We start from the raw sequence: 17858 nt of genomic DNA on the forward strand, positions 1-17858 counted from the left end.
CTTGTTAAAGCCATTTACTCGTGATATTTCTGTTATAGCAGCACTAGATAACTAAGACAAAATTTCACACCGGGAGTGGGGTGCTGCTCTAACAGATACTGAAAATGTTGAAGCAGTTTTGAAAACTATGAATGGATAGAAAGACTCAGAAGGAAGTGAGGAGAACTGTTAACACCACAGAAGGCACAGATGGTGAGAAGCAGCACAGGATTAGCAGCAGCAGTGAACGGGCAGCAACAGAACTAGAAGACCAGCGCCAGACACCGTTGTAGCTGACCCACAGAGCAAGGGAGCTGAGTACCTGTGTGCAAGAGGCTTCCTGGCGGAGCAGGGTGCCTGTGGACACTTATTGGCAGAGCTAGGCTTGCCAAGCCACGGAGTGAGAGAGCTGAGTGCCTTCTGGCTGAAGTTTACTGGTGGAGTGTGGTGCCTCCAGGCACTTATCAGTAGAGCTACAGGGCCTTGGAACACCTGGCCCAGCAGGGCAGATGTGTGGGATAAGGCCGAAGGGCTGAGAGGCCAAGAAACCAGGAAGCAGAAGCTGAAGAGACAAGGAACAAAGGAAGCTAAGCTGCCTCAGTCTCAAAGGGTATGGCCACAACCTCTGGGGTTCCAAAGGGTGGAGCCATGGCTTCTGGTGTTTCTAAGGGTGGAGTTGCCACTCAGATTAACTAGGAGAACGTCAGTCTCAAAGGGTATTGCCACCACCTCTGGGGTTCCAAAGGGTGGAGCCATGGCCTCTGGTGTTTCTAAGGGTGGAGTTGCCACTCAGATTAACTAGGAAAATGGTGTGCCTAAAGCCAAGGGAACAGAGTTGCTGTTTCAGTGGGCCTAGAAGACAGAGCCGAAGCCCAGAGCCAAAGGGCCTCTACTGAGAATCCAGAGAGTGTGGCCAATACCTAGAGTCTGGAGGGCAGGGTGATTGGGTAAACTGCCTCAGAAAACAGAGGATTACCTTCAAAGCCTTAAGGGCTAATGCAATGTGTTCCACTGACTTGCTTGGTACCTGTTACCCCTTCTTTCCCTCGTTTCTCTCATTTATAATGGAAAGGTCTACCTTGTGCCTGTTCTGCAATTGTACCTTTGGAAACAGGTAACTTATGTTCTAGATTTCACAGATGAAGAGGAATTTTGGGATTTGGGATTTGGAATTGATTTAAGACTTCTGCTATAATATGATGGGGTAAATATATTTAATGTATGGCAAAGACAAATTTTGGGGGGCCAAAAGGTGGGGTATCATGGATGAATTGTGTTCTCCAAAGCTAAGAGTACACTTGGTTAGGCCATGATTCCCAGTATTGTGTGGCTGTCCTTCATTTTGTGATTGATATAATTTTCCTATGTGTTGTAAATCCTAATCTCTACCTGCGGTTACTGAGGTAAGGCCAGATTATGTTGAAGAGGGTTAGGGTGGGATGTAACATCCTTGCTTAGGTCACATGGTTGATCCAATGTAAAGGTAGTTTCCCTCGAGGTGTGGCCTAAACCACCTTTTATCTTATAAGAGATAAAAGGAAAGGGAAGCAAAGAGAGTCTGGGGGACCTCATACCAAGAAAGCAGTGCTGGGAGCAGAGCTCGTCCTTTGGACCCAAGGTTCCTGCGCAGAGAAGCTCCTAGATCACAGGGAGATTGATGACAAGGACCTTCCTCCAGAGCCGACCAGAGAAAGCCTTCCCTTGGAGCTAACACCCAGAATTTGGACTTCTAGCCTACTAGACTGTGACAGCATACATTTGTTTGTTAAGGCCATCCACTTGTGGTATTTCTGTTACAGCTGCATTAGAAAACCAAGAAAGATGGACTGGGGGGAGACAACTGTTCTATGTGGAAGAAACAGCATGTGTAAAACACTGAGGCATGAAAAAAATGGTACTTCTAGGAAAAAATTTGATATGTCTGGAATACAGGGTCCAAGAGGAAGTGGCTAGACACGAGGCTGGAGAGACAGGCTGATCTTTCCAGTAAGCGCAGGAATTTGAACTTTAATATGATGAAGTAATACAACAGTTAAACAGTAGCATATGGCCAAAACTGTATTTTGGAAAGCTCACTCCCAGCAGTACTGTGGCAGAGGCAGAGAGGAAAGTCTAGAGCAGCGCTGTTCTACAGAACTTTCTGCAATGATGGAAATGTTCTATAATTCGTAGGGTCCAATATGATAGCCACTAACCACATGTGGCTATGGAGAACACGAAATGTGGCTACTGCAACTGAGGAAGTGCATTTAAAGTTTTAATATTTAAAAAGCAACATGTGACTAATGGGCTACCACAGTGGACAAAGCAGCTCTAAAACCCGTACCAAAGAAATAGGGAAATCAGTTTGGAGGCTATTATCTTTATGGAAGCAGACGGCTACATCTTTCTCCCACGGAGCAGCTGGTGGATTCAAACCACTGACCTTCTGGTTAGCAGCTGAGCACTTTAACCACTGCGCTGCCAGGGCTCCTTGTAGTAGGAGTAGAACAGTGTGATTCAAAGGATATTTAAGAGTTAAAATCATTGTCTGGTCCATGTAAAGTTGTGAGGAAAAAATCAAGAATGGGCTCCCAGATTCCAGGCTTTGCAACTGAATAGTTAGCCATTAGCCAGGATAGTAACAGGAGGAACAGGTCTACTGCATACAAAATGCAGCTATTTTGAACATGTTGCAGCGTCTTAGATTTATCCAAGTGGGAATATTCAGTAGCAAGTTTACCTCAGGAGGGCTGCCTGAACTAAAGACACTGATTTGAGAGACTTGGAGCCATTGAGTGATTATTACTTAAGGAAAAAAAAAGCCAAACCAAACCTTATGCTGTCAAGTCAATTCTGACTCACAGTGACCCTACAGGACAGACCAGAACTGCCCCATGGGGTTTCCAAGGAGCGGCTGGTAGATTCAAAGTACCAACCTTTCCGTTAGCAGCCCAGCTCTTAACCACTGTACCACCTGGGCTTCCTACCTAGAAAAGATGAAGAGAATTAGCAGATTGAAATAAAATTTTAGCAAACAAAACATTTAATGGAAGGGCTAAGGAAGAAGAGTCCACAGGAGAGATTGGGAAGGAAAAGAGTTAAGAGCAAAAACAAGCAAACAAACATAAACAAAAAAAACAGGTGACACTGGCCACAGAAATCAAGGATATAGAGAATTCTATGGGGAGCAAATGATTCAAACCCACTGCCATCGAGTCGATTCCGACTAGCGATTCAGAAAGGTCAAATAAGCTGAGAAGTGAAAAATGCTTCCTGACTTCGCCAATTAGGTTTTTCATGACATTTGCCAGAACAACTTCAGTGGTGGAAGCCTGACGAAAATGGGTTGAACAGTGGGGATAAAAAAAAATAGTGGCGGTAATTTCCACACGTGGCTGTGCAAGGAGGCTGAAAAATAAATAAGAGTCTACAAATAAAGTCTATATAGAGAAAATTGTTATCCTTTCTTTTCTGTTGGGGAAACCAGTAGATGGAAGAAATTAAAAATACCTAAGGACGGAGTGTAGAGGATAATCTCAGAGTAATTGTCCAGGTTTTTGACTAGGTCAAAGAAAAGGGATTTCCTTAAAACGAAGTGAGGATCCTTAGGGAAAAAGAAAAGATACAGACATGGCCTCGTTTATAGGTTCGAGGTAGGAAGCTGGTAAATGCCCCTGCAAATTGACCTTTCTGTTCTTAGAGGTGATACTTGTTGGCGGGGGTTAGGGACTACGGAGTGAAAGTCTGGATTATACTCTCGAGGGTCAAGGGAGAAGTTATTGGCTAGGTACAAATAAAAGGATTGCTTTAGGTGGCAACTGAATTACAATGGCATTTTACATTAACAATCCCTAAATTTTTATGGGATTCAAGATTATAAAGACAAAGCCTTAAAAAAAACTAGAACACTTTTAACTTAAACGGTCGACTACGAGGTGAGTAGAGAAGCAACAGTGATCAGAAGGTTGGTAAGTTTTCTAAAAGAAAGAGGAAGGAATCAAAGGGCTGACAGGTCTCAATGAAGTATCAAGGCTAGGGGTAGGTTCCGGGGAAATGAGAGGTTGTGAAGCTGCCTAAGTCAAAGAAACTGACTAAAAAAGCTCACTTCTTCCGTCCGTTTCTCATCTCCCCGCTGCAGGCACGTCGATAGTGATAAACTCCCTCTCCCAGGGCCCCACCCTGCAAACCCTCACGTGTCCAGGTCCAGGCCCCACTCTTCACTACAACAGCTCCGCGGAGCGCCTTTTTGCTGGACTCCGGCTAGGATATGGCAGGCTGAATCTTACCATCCGGTTAAAGAAACCAAGGTAGGCCGCTCGGGGCCGACGTGGGCAGTGGGGGAGGGGCCGCCGAGGCTGGAGTCCAGCACTCAGCAACCGCTTCCGCCCCACCCACTGCGCTCGCTCGCGGCCCCGCCGCGGGAACTCGGTTTCCGCCCGGACGCCTGCGCCTTACAGCTTCCCCCGCAGCCTGCGGCTCTCGATTCCCTTCCCCCAAGCCGGTCGCACCCTTGCGCCTGCGCTGTGCAAATTCTCGAGCTGCGGCAGCCATGCTGAGTCCGTAACGCGAGGTGCGTGGGGGGGACAGAGTCGAAGACAGCGGGATAAGAAGCCGGGGATATGGAGAAGCAGCGACGTTAGAGGGCTCTGGGTCTCGTGGGATAGGCCTGGGCCGTGCAGCCCCCTTGGCCCTTTGCACGACACCCTGGAACATTGAGAAAACTGGCCCCTGTGGCTGGGGGAAAGAGGGGGAGCAGCTGGCACGTGACCCTTGTCGGCCAATCTGGGTGTTGCTGACGTGGTCGCGCGGCTCCGCGGCTCTCCCCACCCCCGCCGGGCTGGGAAGGGAGGGGCTGGGGGCTCATCCCCCTCCCCCAACACTGCTTCAGTTTCCGGGGGGGTGACACCCCGGATCACAACCTCCCCCCGCCGCACCATGCCGAGGGGAACAGAGAAGCCCCCTTGGAAGGTTCCAGGATCCAGGTGAGAAGGGGTGTGGGGATGTTGTCAGTCATTTAAGTGCTTAACCAATGGGGGGGAGTCCAGGAGGGAATTCTTGGGGTTCAGAGAGGATTGCTGGAGGTGGGAGGATTTGTCCTTCAAACATTTTACAGCCAATGGGAGCGTGGAGGGGTGCGAGCGGGAGAGGGCCCGCACGATGGGGGAGGGGAATGGCCGACCTTCTGCCTCCGTACCAATTGCAGGGCAAAAGGGTGTGGGGGCGATATGTGCCCCCCCATTCCATCCATCCCCTGGGGGTGCAGGAACCTGGAGCCAGGTGAGATGGGACCCTTTTGGGGGCTGGAGAGAGGGATGACTTAGTGGGCTGAGAAATGGGAGGGGTGACTGTAGTTCGTACACTTGGATGAGAATACATAAATTGGCAACCCAGGTCGTGAACTGAGGTTGTTCTCAGGCGCCCACACCTTTTCTCCCCTGAGACTCTGGAAGGAGCATATTTGTGTTCCCTCTATGTCATCGGTAGGAAGGTGGTAATCATCACATGGCATTTTGGAGGTTATGCTTCGAGTCGCTTATCGAATTCCTGTGCATTCACGTGGACACGGCCTGTGGGCCTTCTGCACAAACCTTCGTTAGCCCCTGCCCTTGCGTGGTCCCACCTGAGCACGTGTTTGCCCTTCGTTGGTGAGGGCATACAGGCTGAAAGCTTGGGGTCCATTTAGGAGCAGAAACTAGGCCCAAGATGGGTACTGGGAGGGGAGTAGAAAGCGTGGCGAAAGGCTGGAGGGTTGAGCCTCAGGATTTGGAATGATTCCACAGCTCCCAAGGTTTCGAGTTTCTCCTGGGTGGCCTCTCCATAGCCTCCTTCCCCCTCCCCCATTCCTGAACTGTTCTCTCCTTGTGTGCTGTGGGGGAGGGAACGGAAAGGGGGAAGAATTACTTTTCCAAATTACTTAGTAGCAGTGGCCTCCCTAGTGACTCAGGTGGGGGTAGGGAGGACTGGGAGGGACGGGGGGATCAGTGATTTTCCGGCAAGTAGGAAATTAATGCGAGAGTTATGTCTGGCCGCCCTTTTCCCTTTCAGTATTTTCTCCCACCTTCTAGCTTTTCTTCCTTGGCCGGCGCCCTAGGGGCTTCTACCTTGACCCGCGAGGCCCCGGGTGGAGAAAAGCCGATTTGGGAGGTTGGGCCACTAGGGGAAGGAAACGGGGGAGGGGAAGAGGCGCTGCAAAGTTGCTGTGTCATTGTGCTCTCTGCTGCAGCCGCCGGGCGGGGCCGTGGGCACTTTTGGGGAGCTGGGCTTGATCCGTGGTGGGGATGGAAGAGACTCTGCCTTCCCGGTGCGCACTCCCTGCAGGGTGTGCCTGACTCGGGTGGCCAAGAAGCCTGGAGATTGGCGGCCATTTTAGACGCAGTAACCGAGGTTAGGGCTCCAGGGCTACTGCGAAGGAAGGAGGGTGGCCTGGTTGGAGCTCAAGGACCTAGGCCTTCACGAGTCCTTCTCGGGGGAGGAGGAGGTTTTACGTTCTTCAACTACATTAATTTCATTACCCAGATATTAAATTAGTTCATAGCGTAATTGATTTTCCACCCAAGTCTTCCCTGGTAGGTTGCGGAATGGAGGGCCTGGGGAAATGGAGGATGCTCGCCGCTAAAACCCGGGTATTCTCTGGTGGAAGAAACTCGAGTCTTTGACTCTCTCGTAAGGGGGCAAGAGAGGGGGCGGAAGGCTGCAGAGTTGGTTTAGAGATCCTAACCAGGTGGTGTCCTGGATCTGTATTCATACGCAGTCTGTAATCTTCTTCAGATAACCAGATTGCGGGAAGACTGGCGGAATGGGTTGGGGGGAGGGGGCGAAACAGCTCCCAAAATGGCTCCTGCCCCTCCTCGGAGGCGGACGGCCTGGGGGGAGGGGGGAGGGGAGAGGGGGAGGGCTAGTCTGAGCCACAGCTGCCGCCTCCTCCGCTCGCCCTCCTCCCTGGCGCTGACCGGTGGACGAGCCGCTCCGTGGGGAGGACTCCGGACCCTGGTGGGGGGGGGCTCTCTGCCCCGCGACAGAGGGCCTCTGAGAGGGGGATGCGGGTCAGCCCTCGGGAGGGGGGGGGGTAGGGAGCGTCCGGAAGGTCTGAGATCGCCAGGGGGGAGAGGTTGTTTCCCCTGGTTCGACCCTCGCAGAGCTTTTTTACGCCCTGAGCCAGACACCGGAATGAAGTTTGGAGAGGTGGGTTTCATTTTATGTTGTGGATGGGTGCATTTGCAATTTCTGCTCTTACTTTAGGGCGGGTTCTTAGGTTATGACGAGCAGGCAGATTTTTGTGTTACTAAAGGTTTGAGTGGGGAGAGATTGGAGAGGTGATTGTGGGTACACGTTTTTGGAACCCATTCTAGGTTTGGTATTAAGACGCTTGGGAGTCCACAGGTTTATTCTGAAGGGTATTTTGCCTTTCGATTGTTTGGCCTGTGGGAAAAAGGAAAGGATTTTTAGAGACTCTGGCAAGCCTGTATTTTAGATCGTGTAGGATAGGAACGTGAGATTCTTCCGTCGCTACATTCGGGGGCCCTCAGCTGTACGCCAGAGGAGCAGGCCACAGCTTCTAAGATGGCGTCTTCTTCTCCGTTGCAGATTCATCACTGCAGCGGCCACACTGCCGAGAACCACCACCCGCCAGGAGTCCTGCGGCCACACCCCTAGTGGGCCGAGGCCGGCTCTGCCCGCCCACACGGCCCCCTCCCGTCGGCCTACCCGCCTAGCCAATGGAGGAGCTAGGAATGGCACGACTTGCCGGAGCTTGGCAGTCGCCCGTCGCACCGGGCTGGCATGCTTGGGAAGACAGTGTTGGAGAGGGACCGATGGGAGAGGGTGCTGGACGCTTTAGAGGGATGGCTCCAGCACCCCTCTCAACCTTCCTCTTTCCCTGGAGTCGCCGGACCGCAGCACAGGCGATTGGCTCAGATGTGGCGGGTTGCCGTTTCTGTATGGGTCTATGCGGCAGACTTTTGCCTAGTGACTGACGCCTTGGAAATGAAGTTCATGATGTCATCGTTTAGGCCAACCAATAGGAAAAGCTCCCGCGGCGAGACGTTCCTCCCTTCTCGACTTGGCTTCTTCAAGCGCGTGAGCGAGCGTGAGCGCGCAGAGAGGGTGGGGGAAGTCTGGAGCTCGGTGGCGCGCATGAGCGGCGAAGCTCCTCCCACCCGCCTATATATAAAGGGCTGGCGCGGAGCTCTGCGGCGCCATTTCGCGCTGGAGTGGAGCAGCCTCTAGAACGAGCCGGAGGACTCGGCCTTTCGATACAGAGCCTTCGAGTCGTCGGGGGTGGCCATTGCAATCCACGTCCATCCGCTTGGAAATGGCCTTCGTCTCGGCCTATGACCGATACCGGCGGACAGTACAGACCCCATAGAAGCCCCCGAAGCTCCCCTTTTCCGGGCCCCGCCCAATCCTCGGAGTCTATCCACCCCCTCTACTCCGCCCTCAAGAGGATTTCAAAGATGGAGGCGGCGGCTCCATAAACCATTTTCCGTGTTCATCCGCCTCCATCCGAGGTCGAAACGGGACCTCGTCGTCCTCGGACGGTCCTAGCAGGAAGAGGGAATCCCTGCACATCAACAGCGGGCTATATTGACGACGGTGTCTGTGATCGGGGGCCGTCCTTGGGTTCGAAGAGTCCTTTCCCCCCCACATTCGCCCGCTTCAGCTGGGGCCGCCGCCATTTTCTCACTGGCCGCCGCCTGTGGAGCGCACCGAGCTGTCGGGAGCTCTCAGGCCCTGCGGAGGAGACTGCCTTTGTACCGGCCCGGCGCGGGGGTTGTCGCCTGGAGGATTAAGGGCGACTGCCCTCCCCCACTTCCCGGGTTATGCTGGACCCGGCGGTGAGGGAAACCGAGGCCACCCGGACTTACCGCGGCTGAGGGCAGCGCCGGTTCCCTGCGGTCAAGATGCTGCAAAACGTGACTCCCCACAACAAGTAGGTCCCAGCGAGGCTTGCGTCGGGGGGAGGGGTTGTGGGACCGGGCGGCGCGCGTTCGGGGTCGTCTGGAGCCCACTCGGGCGCGCAGTGACTGCGCCGCGCAACTGTTGGCTCGCGGGAGGGGCTCGAGCGGACGGTTTGGGAACTGTGGCGGCGGCCCTGTTAATGTTTATGGGAGGAGTGCAGGTTGTCGATTTATACGGGAGTTTTCTCGGCGGGTTCAACGCTTAATCGAGTTGGGCAAAGCAGGACGTAAAGGGGATGTATGAGTTGAAACGGGGAGCGGGTCCTGCGGGTGGTGAGTCTCGTCCTAGCGACCGTGTGTCGAGGACATTTTGGGGGGTTCGCAGGCATACGTACTGCCATGTAGAGTAGCCGTGGTGGTGGAGCTTCAGGGATTAGCTGCGGGGATTCCCGGGATAGGGTAGAGCGGGATCGCTCGCCCGGCGTGTGGGCTCCTTATGTCTAGGGTAGGTGATCAGCCTGAAGCACGGGTTTGTGTGTGTGGAGTTTGGTTCCGGGGATGTGTGTGTGCTTTTGGGGAGGTGCGTTTTTTTGGTAGCCTGAGAGTTTATTTCAGGGTAGGAGGGCGGAGCTAAATCTCTTCGAATTCCAGCTTTGCGGATTGTAAACAATGAGATGTTCCGGTGTAGTATTTTGAGTCTTGTGTTCTGGAAGCACCTCGTCCGACGGGGTACCTGAGAGAATGTAAACTTGAAAAAAAAAACTGTTGTTGGTCTTTGCCTTTCAGAGGTAACGTTATGGTGGGTAGTGTTAGTAGGGTGCTTTTTTCTTTTTTTTTTTTGAAGTGGAGGATGGGAGCACAGTATCAAACGAGGGGACTTGCTGACCTTGACTGTTGAGCTGTTCGGTTTTTTGAGTTCCTCGTGGAGAGGAGACAGTTCAGTTTGGTGGGAACGATCTCTGAGGGCTTGCAGCTGGGCTATTTCAGGCTGTGAAGTTTGACAAGTGTTCCCTCGTCTGAATTTCTTGAGTTGAAATGTCTCGTTTTCTGTTACGGAGCTTACCCAGAGATGGTGGGATGCTGGTGTCTTCTGCCCGGATGGATTCTTAGCTGTCTTACAAACATTTTTTGAAGTTACTCACCGTTTTTGTTTTCTTTCTGTTTTCACCCCTTTTCTCGGGCTCAACCACCGTGGCGACTCTTAGGCCCCTAGTGAGGAGAAAGCTTGAAACTTGAGTTTCTCGGCTCCACCCACTGTCCTTAAGCCACATCCCCGTGGAGCAGTACTTTTCGCTATATGCCATTAGAAACTATCCTGGGCTTTGTATTAATTAAAAAGGTGTGAACGGGTGTATCAGAGTCTACAAAGGTGAGACCTAGATAGATTCGTTCCGGTAAGCAAAAAGAAATGGGAAACAAAAACTCCACAGATTGGTACTGGTTGAGAACTTATTTTCGTAAGCTAGATTATCTTTGTTTAGGTCCAAAACCTGGATTTACTGCATATAGTGCAGATTGCGTGCTTTCCTGATTTTTTTTTTTTTTTTTTACAGTGTTAACTACATCTTTTTTTTTTTTTGTTTCCCAGGCTCTCTGGGGAGGGGAATGCAGGGTTATTGGGGCTGGGCCCAGAGGCAGCAGCTCCAGGGAAAAGGATTCGAAAGCCCTCTCTGCTGTATGAGGGATTCGAGAGCCCCACAATGGCTTCAGTGCCAGCTTTGCAACTGACCCCTGCCAACCCACCACCCCCTGAGGTGTCCAATCCCAAAAAGCCAGGACGGGTCACCAACCAGCTGCAGTACCTGCACAAGGTGGTAATGAAGGCTTTGTGGAAACATCAGTTTGCATGGCCGTTCCGGCAGCCCGTGGATGCCGTCAAACTGGGTCTGCCGGTGAGTAGACATTGGAGTGGGGAGGTGTGGAAGTGAGCAAGAGTGTGTGTGAGTGGGGGTAAGCTGTTTAGTGTAGTGCTGCGGCCCCTAGGGAGTTCCTGTCTCTCCCACATAGGCAGATAACTACCACATTTTTGGATCCTTGATCCTTTGCGATTAATCTCAGCCGCTTGCTGTCTAGGCATCTCGTTGTGCCCTCCACGTATCTTTCCCTAACTTTTGTGCCCTGGCTCCATTTTACAGATTCCCACCCCTGGTTGGGAGAGAACCACGGTGGCCAAAATCCTTAGCTTCTTCCTCTCCCTCACGCAGCCCATGGATAGCCAGCCCCAGAGGTAATGTCACAGGATGGGAAGCTTACCAGAAGTGGGTGGGTGGGTGGTTAAGAGAAAGGCACGCCTTACTGGGTTTTCGTTAAAGAATTTACTCAGGCTGTCCTGTAGTTCAGTGGGGGCCGCAGTTTAGGAGACTTTGTACCCCTTTGGCACCTAGTGGTGTGTGTGTGTGTGTGTGTGTGTGCTAGGGTCGTTAGTTTCCCTAGGGAAATTGGGATTTGCTTTGCAGTGGCTCTGATTTTTTTTTTTTTTTTTTTAGGATTATCACAAAATTATAAAACAGCCTATGGACATGGGTACTATTAAGAGGAGACTTGAAAACAACTATTATTGGGCTGCTTCAGAGTGTATGCAGGATTTTAACACCATGTTCACCAACTGTTATATCTACAACAAAGTAAGTTTTTCTACGGAGAAAGGGCTTTTTTGTTCGTTTGAAGATTTTTTTTTTACATGAAGCCTGAGAGTTTTATTATAGAACAGTAAAGGATAGTCAGAAAACCCGAGCTCCAGGCGGGACCACCGGACAGGAAGATGTGGTCTTAGAGCTCTAGAGTTAAAAAAAAAAAGCTAAGTAGAACACTTGGGAATGGTGGCACTGTTTTCCAAAGAAAGCCCCAGAGACTTGGGTAGAATAGGATCTGTTTTCTTTGTCAGCCCTTGTTCCTTTACTTTAGAACTTTAAGGAACCTTTTTCCACCCTTCATTGTGTATTGAGGGACAGAGTTGGGAGGGAAAATGGAAAAGGGTGGTCCAGTGTAGGTAAATTTCAGTATTTGATGACAAAAGCGTTTAAGGGTGGTAGAGGTAAGAAAGAAGTGTTTATTTTCTTTCAGTTGGTATTTGATCCTTTTTTTGTTTGTGTTTTTCATAGCCCACTGATGACATCGTACTTATGGCACAGACGCTGGAAAAGATCTTTCTACAGAAAGTGGCATCAATGCCACAAGAGGAGCAAGAGCTTGTTGTGACAATCCCTAAGAATAGCCACAAAAAGGGGGCCAAGTTGGCAGGTAGGAAAAGTGGGGGTTTTGCCAATGAAGACTAAAAGACGGGAAAGAATCAAAACTAATTTTTTCTTAACGGTTCCCAGCTTTCCAAGGTAGTATCACCAGTGCTCATCAGGTGCCTGCTGTCTCATCTGTGTCACACACAGCTCTGTATACTCCACCACCTGAGATACCTACCACTGTCCTTAACATTCCCCACCCATCGGTGATCTCCTCTCCCCTTCTCAAGTCTCTGCACTCCGCCGGACCTCCGCTTCTTGCTGTCTCTGCAGCTCCCTCTGCTCAGCCCCTTGCCAAGGTATGGCTCCGTGTGTTTTTTGGGGGGCGATAGAAAGGGGAAAGTCTTGAATGAGGTGGAGCTGGAATAAAAGACTCACCTTTTTTATCTTTGCAGAAGAAAGGGGTAAAGAGGAAAGCAGATACTACCACACCTACACCTACAGCCATCCTGGCTCCTGGTTCCCCAGCTAGCCCCCCTGGGGCTCTCGAGCCTAAGGCAGCGCGGCTTCCCCCTGTGCGAAGAGAGAGTGGCCGCCCCATCAAGCCACCCAGGAAAGACTTGCCTGATTCTCAGCAACAACACCAGAGCTCCAAGAAAGGAAAGCTATCAGAACAGTTAAAACATTGCAATGGCATTTTGAAGGAGTTACTTTCCAAGAAACACGCTGCCTATGCCTGGCCCTTCTATAAACCAGTGGACGCTTCTGCTCTTGGCCTGCATGACTACCATGACATCATTAAGCACCCAATGGACCTCAGCACTGTCAAGGTACCCACTGCATGGGGCAGATGGGATGCAGGCAGTGATTGGAACCTAAAACAACTATTCATCTGAGTAGGCACACCAGCAGTCTTTGATTTTATGTTTAGTAAATAATGGGACAGAAGGTCGAGTGTTTCACGAGAGTACATATTTCCTAGTGTTTTGGCATAATAGGGCTGGTTTTCTTGTCAGAACAATGTTTTCCGTTTACGGTTAAGTACCATTTACTGGAGTGCTGGGCTTAGGGGGAGTTAAGGGGTGGAAGGAGATACGAGGCTATCTGCCTCCCCTATCACTTAGAAATGGTTTTTTTTTCTAGACATAGATATTTCTTCAACCCACCCAAATTCCTTTGACTTCAAACTTGAACCCCAGGGCACAGATCCTTAAGTTCATCCTTAAGGTACCTGTGTCCTCAAGAAGGGGCTCCTCTTGTGGTGTCTGGGGTTGGCAGGGAAAGGTGAGTCTCCCTGCCTGTGCAGCTTCTGATGCTGCCTCCTTCTGCAGCGGAAGATGGAGAATCGTGATTACCGTGATGCACAGGAGTTTGCTGCTGATGTGCGGCTTATGTTCTCCAATTGCTATAAGTACAATCCACCAGACCACGATGTTGTGGCCATGGCACGAAAGTTGCAGGTGAGTGCCAAGGTTGGATGGTGTTTGAAAATTGGACCTGGGGAGGAGTTCTTATTATTTGTGATGAAGCACAACCTTTTCCCATGAGGATGGATCTCACAATTTATACAGTCGTAAATTGAAGGTATACTAGTGGGTGGTTGGGAAGAATCAGGGCACTCTCAACATAGTTTTGATTCTGCTGCTTTATCTAGGATGTATTTGAGTTCCGTTATGCCAAGATGCCAGACGAACCCTTGGAACCAGGGCCTTTACCAGTTTCTACAGCCTTGCCCCCTGGCCTGGCCAAATCGTCTTCTGAGTCATCCAGTGAGGAAAGTAGCAGTGAGAGTTCCTCTGAGGAAGAGGAGGAAGATGAAGAGGATGAGGAGGAAGAAGAAGAGAGTGAAAGCTCTGACTCGGAGGAAGAAAGGGCTCATCGCTTGGCAGAACTGCAAGAACAGGTATTGTCACTCTTTTGTTTACTGGGTAAGAGGCACATTCCCTATTTTTGCTTTTTCTTGTAGTTATTGTCTTTGTTTTCTTTCCCTGCTTCACGTCTGGTTTCTTTTTTCACTTTTAGCTGCGGGCAGTACATGAACAATTGGCAGCCTTGTCCCAAGGCCCAATATCCAAGCCCAAGCGGAAGAGAGAGAAAAAGGAAAAAAAGAAAAAACGGAAGTCAGAGAAGCATCGAGGCCGAGCTGGGGTTGATGAAGATGACAAGGGACCCCGGGCTTCCCGCCCACCTCAGCCCAAGAAGTCCAAGAAAGCAAGTGGGAGTGGCAGTGCTGCTGCACTAGGACCTCCTGGCTTTGGGCCTTCTGGTGGCACCAAGTGAGTTGTAACAGGATAGGGAGCAGGGAAATGACAGCTATTATCGATTTTGTGTGCCAGAGGGTCTTTGTCACAGCTAATCAACTGTCAGCGTAGCATGAGAGCAGCCATAAAGCAGTATGTGTAAACAAATGAGCCATGGTTGTGTTCCAGTAAAACTTTATTTACAAAAGCACGTAGCAGGCCACATTTATCTTTTGGGCCATAGTTCGTCTAAATCTTCTCTAAGATTATGAATCTAGACTTTTTACTTACTTTCCATGGTGGGTCAGGTTAGTGCCTTAGGGAGTAAAAAGATGAACTGAAAATTGTAGATTAAATAAGATAGATATGTGTCTATATGTTTATGTACTTTTTTTTTTTTTAAAGCTCAATGGTGTCGAGTAGATTCCAACTCAGTGACTGTAGGACAGAGTAGAACTGCCCCATAGGGTTTCCAAGGAGCGGCTGGTGGATTTGAGCTGCTCACTTTTTCATTGGTAGCCGAGCTGTTAGATACTGTGCCACCAGGGCTCCATTTATGTACATAGATGACAGTTTTTGTAAGTATACCACTAATAGTGAGAGTTAAGTAAATGTAAAATAGTTGGTAAATAAGAACTCAGTAAAATGATTCCCCAGGGCAGTGTTTCAGAAGCTCTACTGCAGTTAGAAAGTAACAGTGGGAACATGTTGGGAGAGGCTAATGAAGCTTCCCCAGTTGACAGTTTTCTTTTTGCCCACAGACTTCCCAAAAAGGCCACAAAGACAGCCCCACCTGCCCTACCTGCAGGCTATGATTCAGAAGAAGAGGAAGAAAGCAGGCCCATGAGTTATGATGAGAAGAGACAGTTAAGCTTGGACATCAACAAATTACCTGGGGAGAAGCTGGGCCGAGTAGTGCACATAATCCAAGCCAGAGAACCTTCTTTACGTGATTCAAACCCAGAGGAGATTGAAATTGACTTTGAAACACTCAAGCCGTCCACGCTCAGAGAGCTTGAGCGCTATGTCCTTTCCTGCTTACGAAAGAAACCGCGGAAGCCCTACAGTAAGTACGAAATGAGGTCAGGCAGTGTGACAATGCTTCTGTACGTCTAAGGACGACTTAGAGAAGGGTCAGGGGTTGTGTTTGAGGCACTAAGTTGTCAAGAGCTCAGGGTGGTGGGAGAGGTATTGCTTATCAGCTGATGTTGAATGAAGAAACTTGTCAGCCTTAAAGGCTGTAAAATTAGGATGTTTGTCATGATCTCAGTGAGTCTATGTTTCTTTTTTTAGCCATTAAGAAACCTGTGGGAAAGACGAAGGAAGAACTGGCTTTAGAGAAGAAGCGAGAACTAGAAAAGCGGTTACAGGATGTTAGTGGGCAGCTGAATTCCACCAAAAAACCTCCCAAGAAAAGTGAGTATTCTCTTAGAAAAACCCATTGCTGTCAAGCCAATTCCGACTCATGGCAACACTGTAGGACACAGTAGAACTGCCCCACGGTATTTCCAAGAAGTGGCTGGTGGATTCAAACTCCAACCTTAAGTTAGCAGATGACCTCTTAACCACTGGGCCACCAGGGCTCCATGAGTATCTTTTTGACTTACGTTTGTCTTGATAAGTGGAGTTTTATAACCTTCCATCATTGTTCTGCAGCGAGTGAGAAAACAGAGTCTTCAGTGGCACAGCAAGTAGCGGTGTCACGCCTCAGCGCTTCCAGCTCCAGTTCGGATTCCAGCTCCTCTTCGTCATCTTCCTCTTCTTCTGACACCAGTGATTCAGACTCAGGCTAAGGGGCAGAGCGAGATGGGGCAGGAGGCTCCGCAGGACCGGACCAGTAGACCACACTGCCCCGCCCCTTTTCCCTTGCTGTGATACTTCCTCATCTCACCCCCCACTGTAGGAGAGCTGGCTCTGCAGGGGGGAGAGATGCAGGGACATTTACTGAAGAAGGGACATGGACAAAAGATTCTGAGTTCCCAGCCCCAGTGCGAGTGACCTCTTGGACATAGAGCCCCCATTCGAAATGGGTACAAGGTAGGAGTGGTCAAAGGCCTTGATAAGGGGTTACCTGAGGCCATAGCTGCCCTGTTCACTTGTAAAGGCCGTGTATTGAGGTTGGTTGTTCTAATTTATTTTAAGCTAGGTAAGGCTGGGGGGGTGGGGCTGTTGTCCCCTCAGCCTCCATGGGGAGGGAAGAAAGGGGAGCTTTTTTTTTTTTTTTTTTTTTTTTCTACTGTTGTTTGCTTATCTTCTATATTTGGGACCCCTGAGGGTTTCAGTCATCTCCCCATTTGGTCCCCTGGACTGTCTTTTTCTTTGTCTGTTGATTCTGACTTGTAAATAAAGGAAATATTATTCAAGTCCTGAGTTACAGTGGTCTTACACTATTTGCTTCCGTGGTGCTTCATTTCTAAAGTCAAAGGAAAGTGACATAGGATATGAGAATTTTTGAGGAAAATACTCCTGAGATGAGAAAAGAATAGCTGTACTATAATGGAATTATGCCACAGTTTATATAAACTTGAGGTTACTGCTGTGGTGATTAAAACTAAATGCATCGGTTTTTGGTAAAAGCGAGTCCTTCAGAGTAACCTTGCTCTGGTTTAGATGTGGGGAAAAATGCATATTCTGCCTATCGCTTTTATCAAGAATTTAAAACTCAAGATTTTGAAGTAGGATCTGAAATTTTTCTCTCCGGTGCTGCATTAACTCCTGCGAAGTCTTGAAATATGAAAGGTGGGTGGGAGATAGCCACAGGCTGGTACTTTGTGCATTGGATATCTTTAAGTCTAGCCCCTTTGGCTAAGAAGAGGTGTGTCGTAAGAGCACAGGGCCTAAGGACATGTGGGTTCTGGAATTTGGGGCTTAAAGGCTGCAGAAGTGGTAGGAAACCTGAACTGTGAAATAAGGCCTTGGAAAGGGGAGTCACAAATGTAATTGAGCAAATGGTTAATCCTGCCATACGAGGTGTAGCCGGAAATAAGGTATAGGGTGGAATCTGGTGGAGGTAGCGGGCGGCAAAGCTTTTGGAAGCAATAAATTGGACTCTAGCAGGTGTTTCTCAGTTGTGGTTGCCTATTAGGATTCCTGATTTCTGGGGTCTAGCTCTAGGAATTCAAATGAAATTGGGGCCTGAGCAACAATTTTTAAAAGCTGAGGAGATCATAATGCACCAGCAGGGTTGAGAACTTGTCTTTTCCTGTTTGTAAAGTCCTTGTCTTAAGGGCAGGGGGAGCCCTCTAATTTGTGTTTCTGGGTAACTTAATTGGCACTCATCTGTGAGTTCTTTAGCTTCCTTCGAGCTCTGGTCCTTTTTGAAAAGAGAAGGAGTGACAAAAGACGGGAATTCAGAGGTACTGGAATAGAGCTCATTGTTTTGAGGGGAGATGGGATAGGAATTGTTCCATTGAAGTCTAGAAAATGGGGATAAATATTTGATAAGGTTAAAAGTCAGTTTGCATGTCTGCCGGACTGCATTTCAGAAGTAATTTAAGGTTTGTGTCAGATGAGTTTGGGGGATGCTAGTAGTTAACAGAATCCTAAATCTGACTGTACCCGCATAAGTGTTCTGTAGTTAGAAA

The 17858-nt window shown here is 49.5% G+C and overlaps 1 protein-coding gene across 4 annotated transcripts; it reads left to right on the plus strand.

The window, feature by feature from the left end:
• The first annotated feature begins 4480 nt into the window (after positions 1-4480).
• Positions 4481-16652, plus strand: BRD2 (bromodomain containing 2). Of its 4 annotated transcripts, none has more exons than XM_049889796.1 (13): positions 4481-4943; positions 7546-8890; positions 10447-10750; positions 11345-11482; positions 11960-12098; positions 12179-12393; positions 12490-12864; positions 13366-13494; positions 13689-13937; positions 14057-14310; positions 15036-15340; positions 15568-15690; positions 15931-16652. In XM_049889796.1, the coding sequence occupies exons 2-13, from the start codon at positions 8862-8864 to the stop codon at positions 16065-16067; spliced, it is 2397 nt and encodes a 798-aa protein (XP_049745753.1). In that variant the 5' UTR covers positions 4481-4943; positions 7546-8861; the 3' UTR covers positions 16068-16652. The 4 variants fall into 4 exon arrangements, with proteins under 4 accessions (XP_049745753.1, XP_049745763.1, XP_049745745.1 ...); XM_049889806.1 differs by lacking the exon at positions 4481-4943 and adding an exon at positions 5159-5238; XM_049889788.1 differs by lacking the exon at positions 4481-4943 and adding an exon at positions 7035-7143.
• Positions 16653-17858: the final 1206 nt, after the last annotated feature.

Source organism: Elephas maximus, chromosome 1 (genome assembly GCF_024166365.1).
Source record: "Elephas maximus indicus isolate mEleMax1 chromosome 1, mEleMax1 primary haplotype, whole genome shotgun sequence".
Lineage (NCBI taxonomy): Eukaryota > Metazoa > Chordata > Mammalia > Proboscidea > Elephantidae > Elephas > Elephas maximus.

What these genes read in the sequence shown, in the direction of transcription:
- BRD2 (XM_049889796.1), top strand. Translation starts at nt 8,862, where the DNA reads ATGCTGCAAAACGTGACTCCCCACAACAA. An exon ending in CCGTCAAACTGGGTCTGCCG is followed by an intron (nt 10,751 to 11,344) that starts GTGAGTAGACAT and finishes TTTTTTTTTTAG; the next exon opens with GATTATCACAAAATTATAAA. An exon ending in GGGCCTTCTGGTGGCACCAA is followed by an intron (nt 14,311 to 15,035) that starts GTGAGTTGTAAC and finishes TTTTGCCCACAG; the next exon opens with ACTTCCCAAAAAGGCCACAA.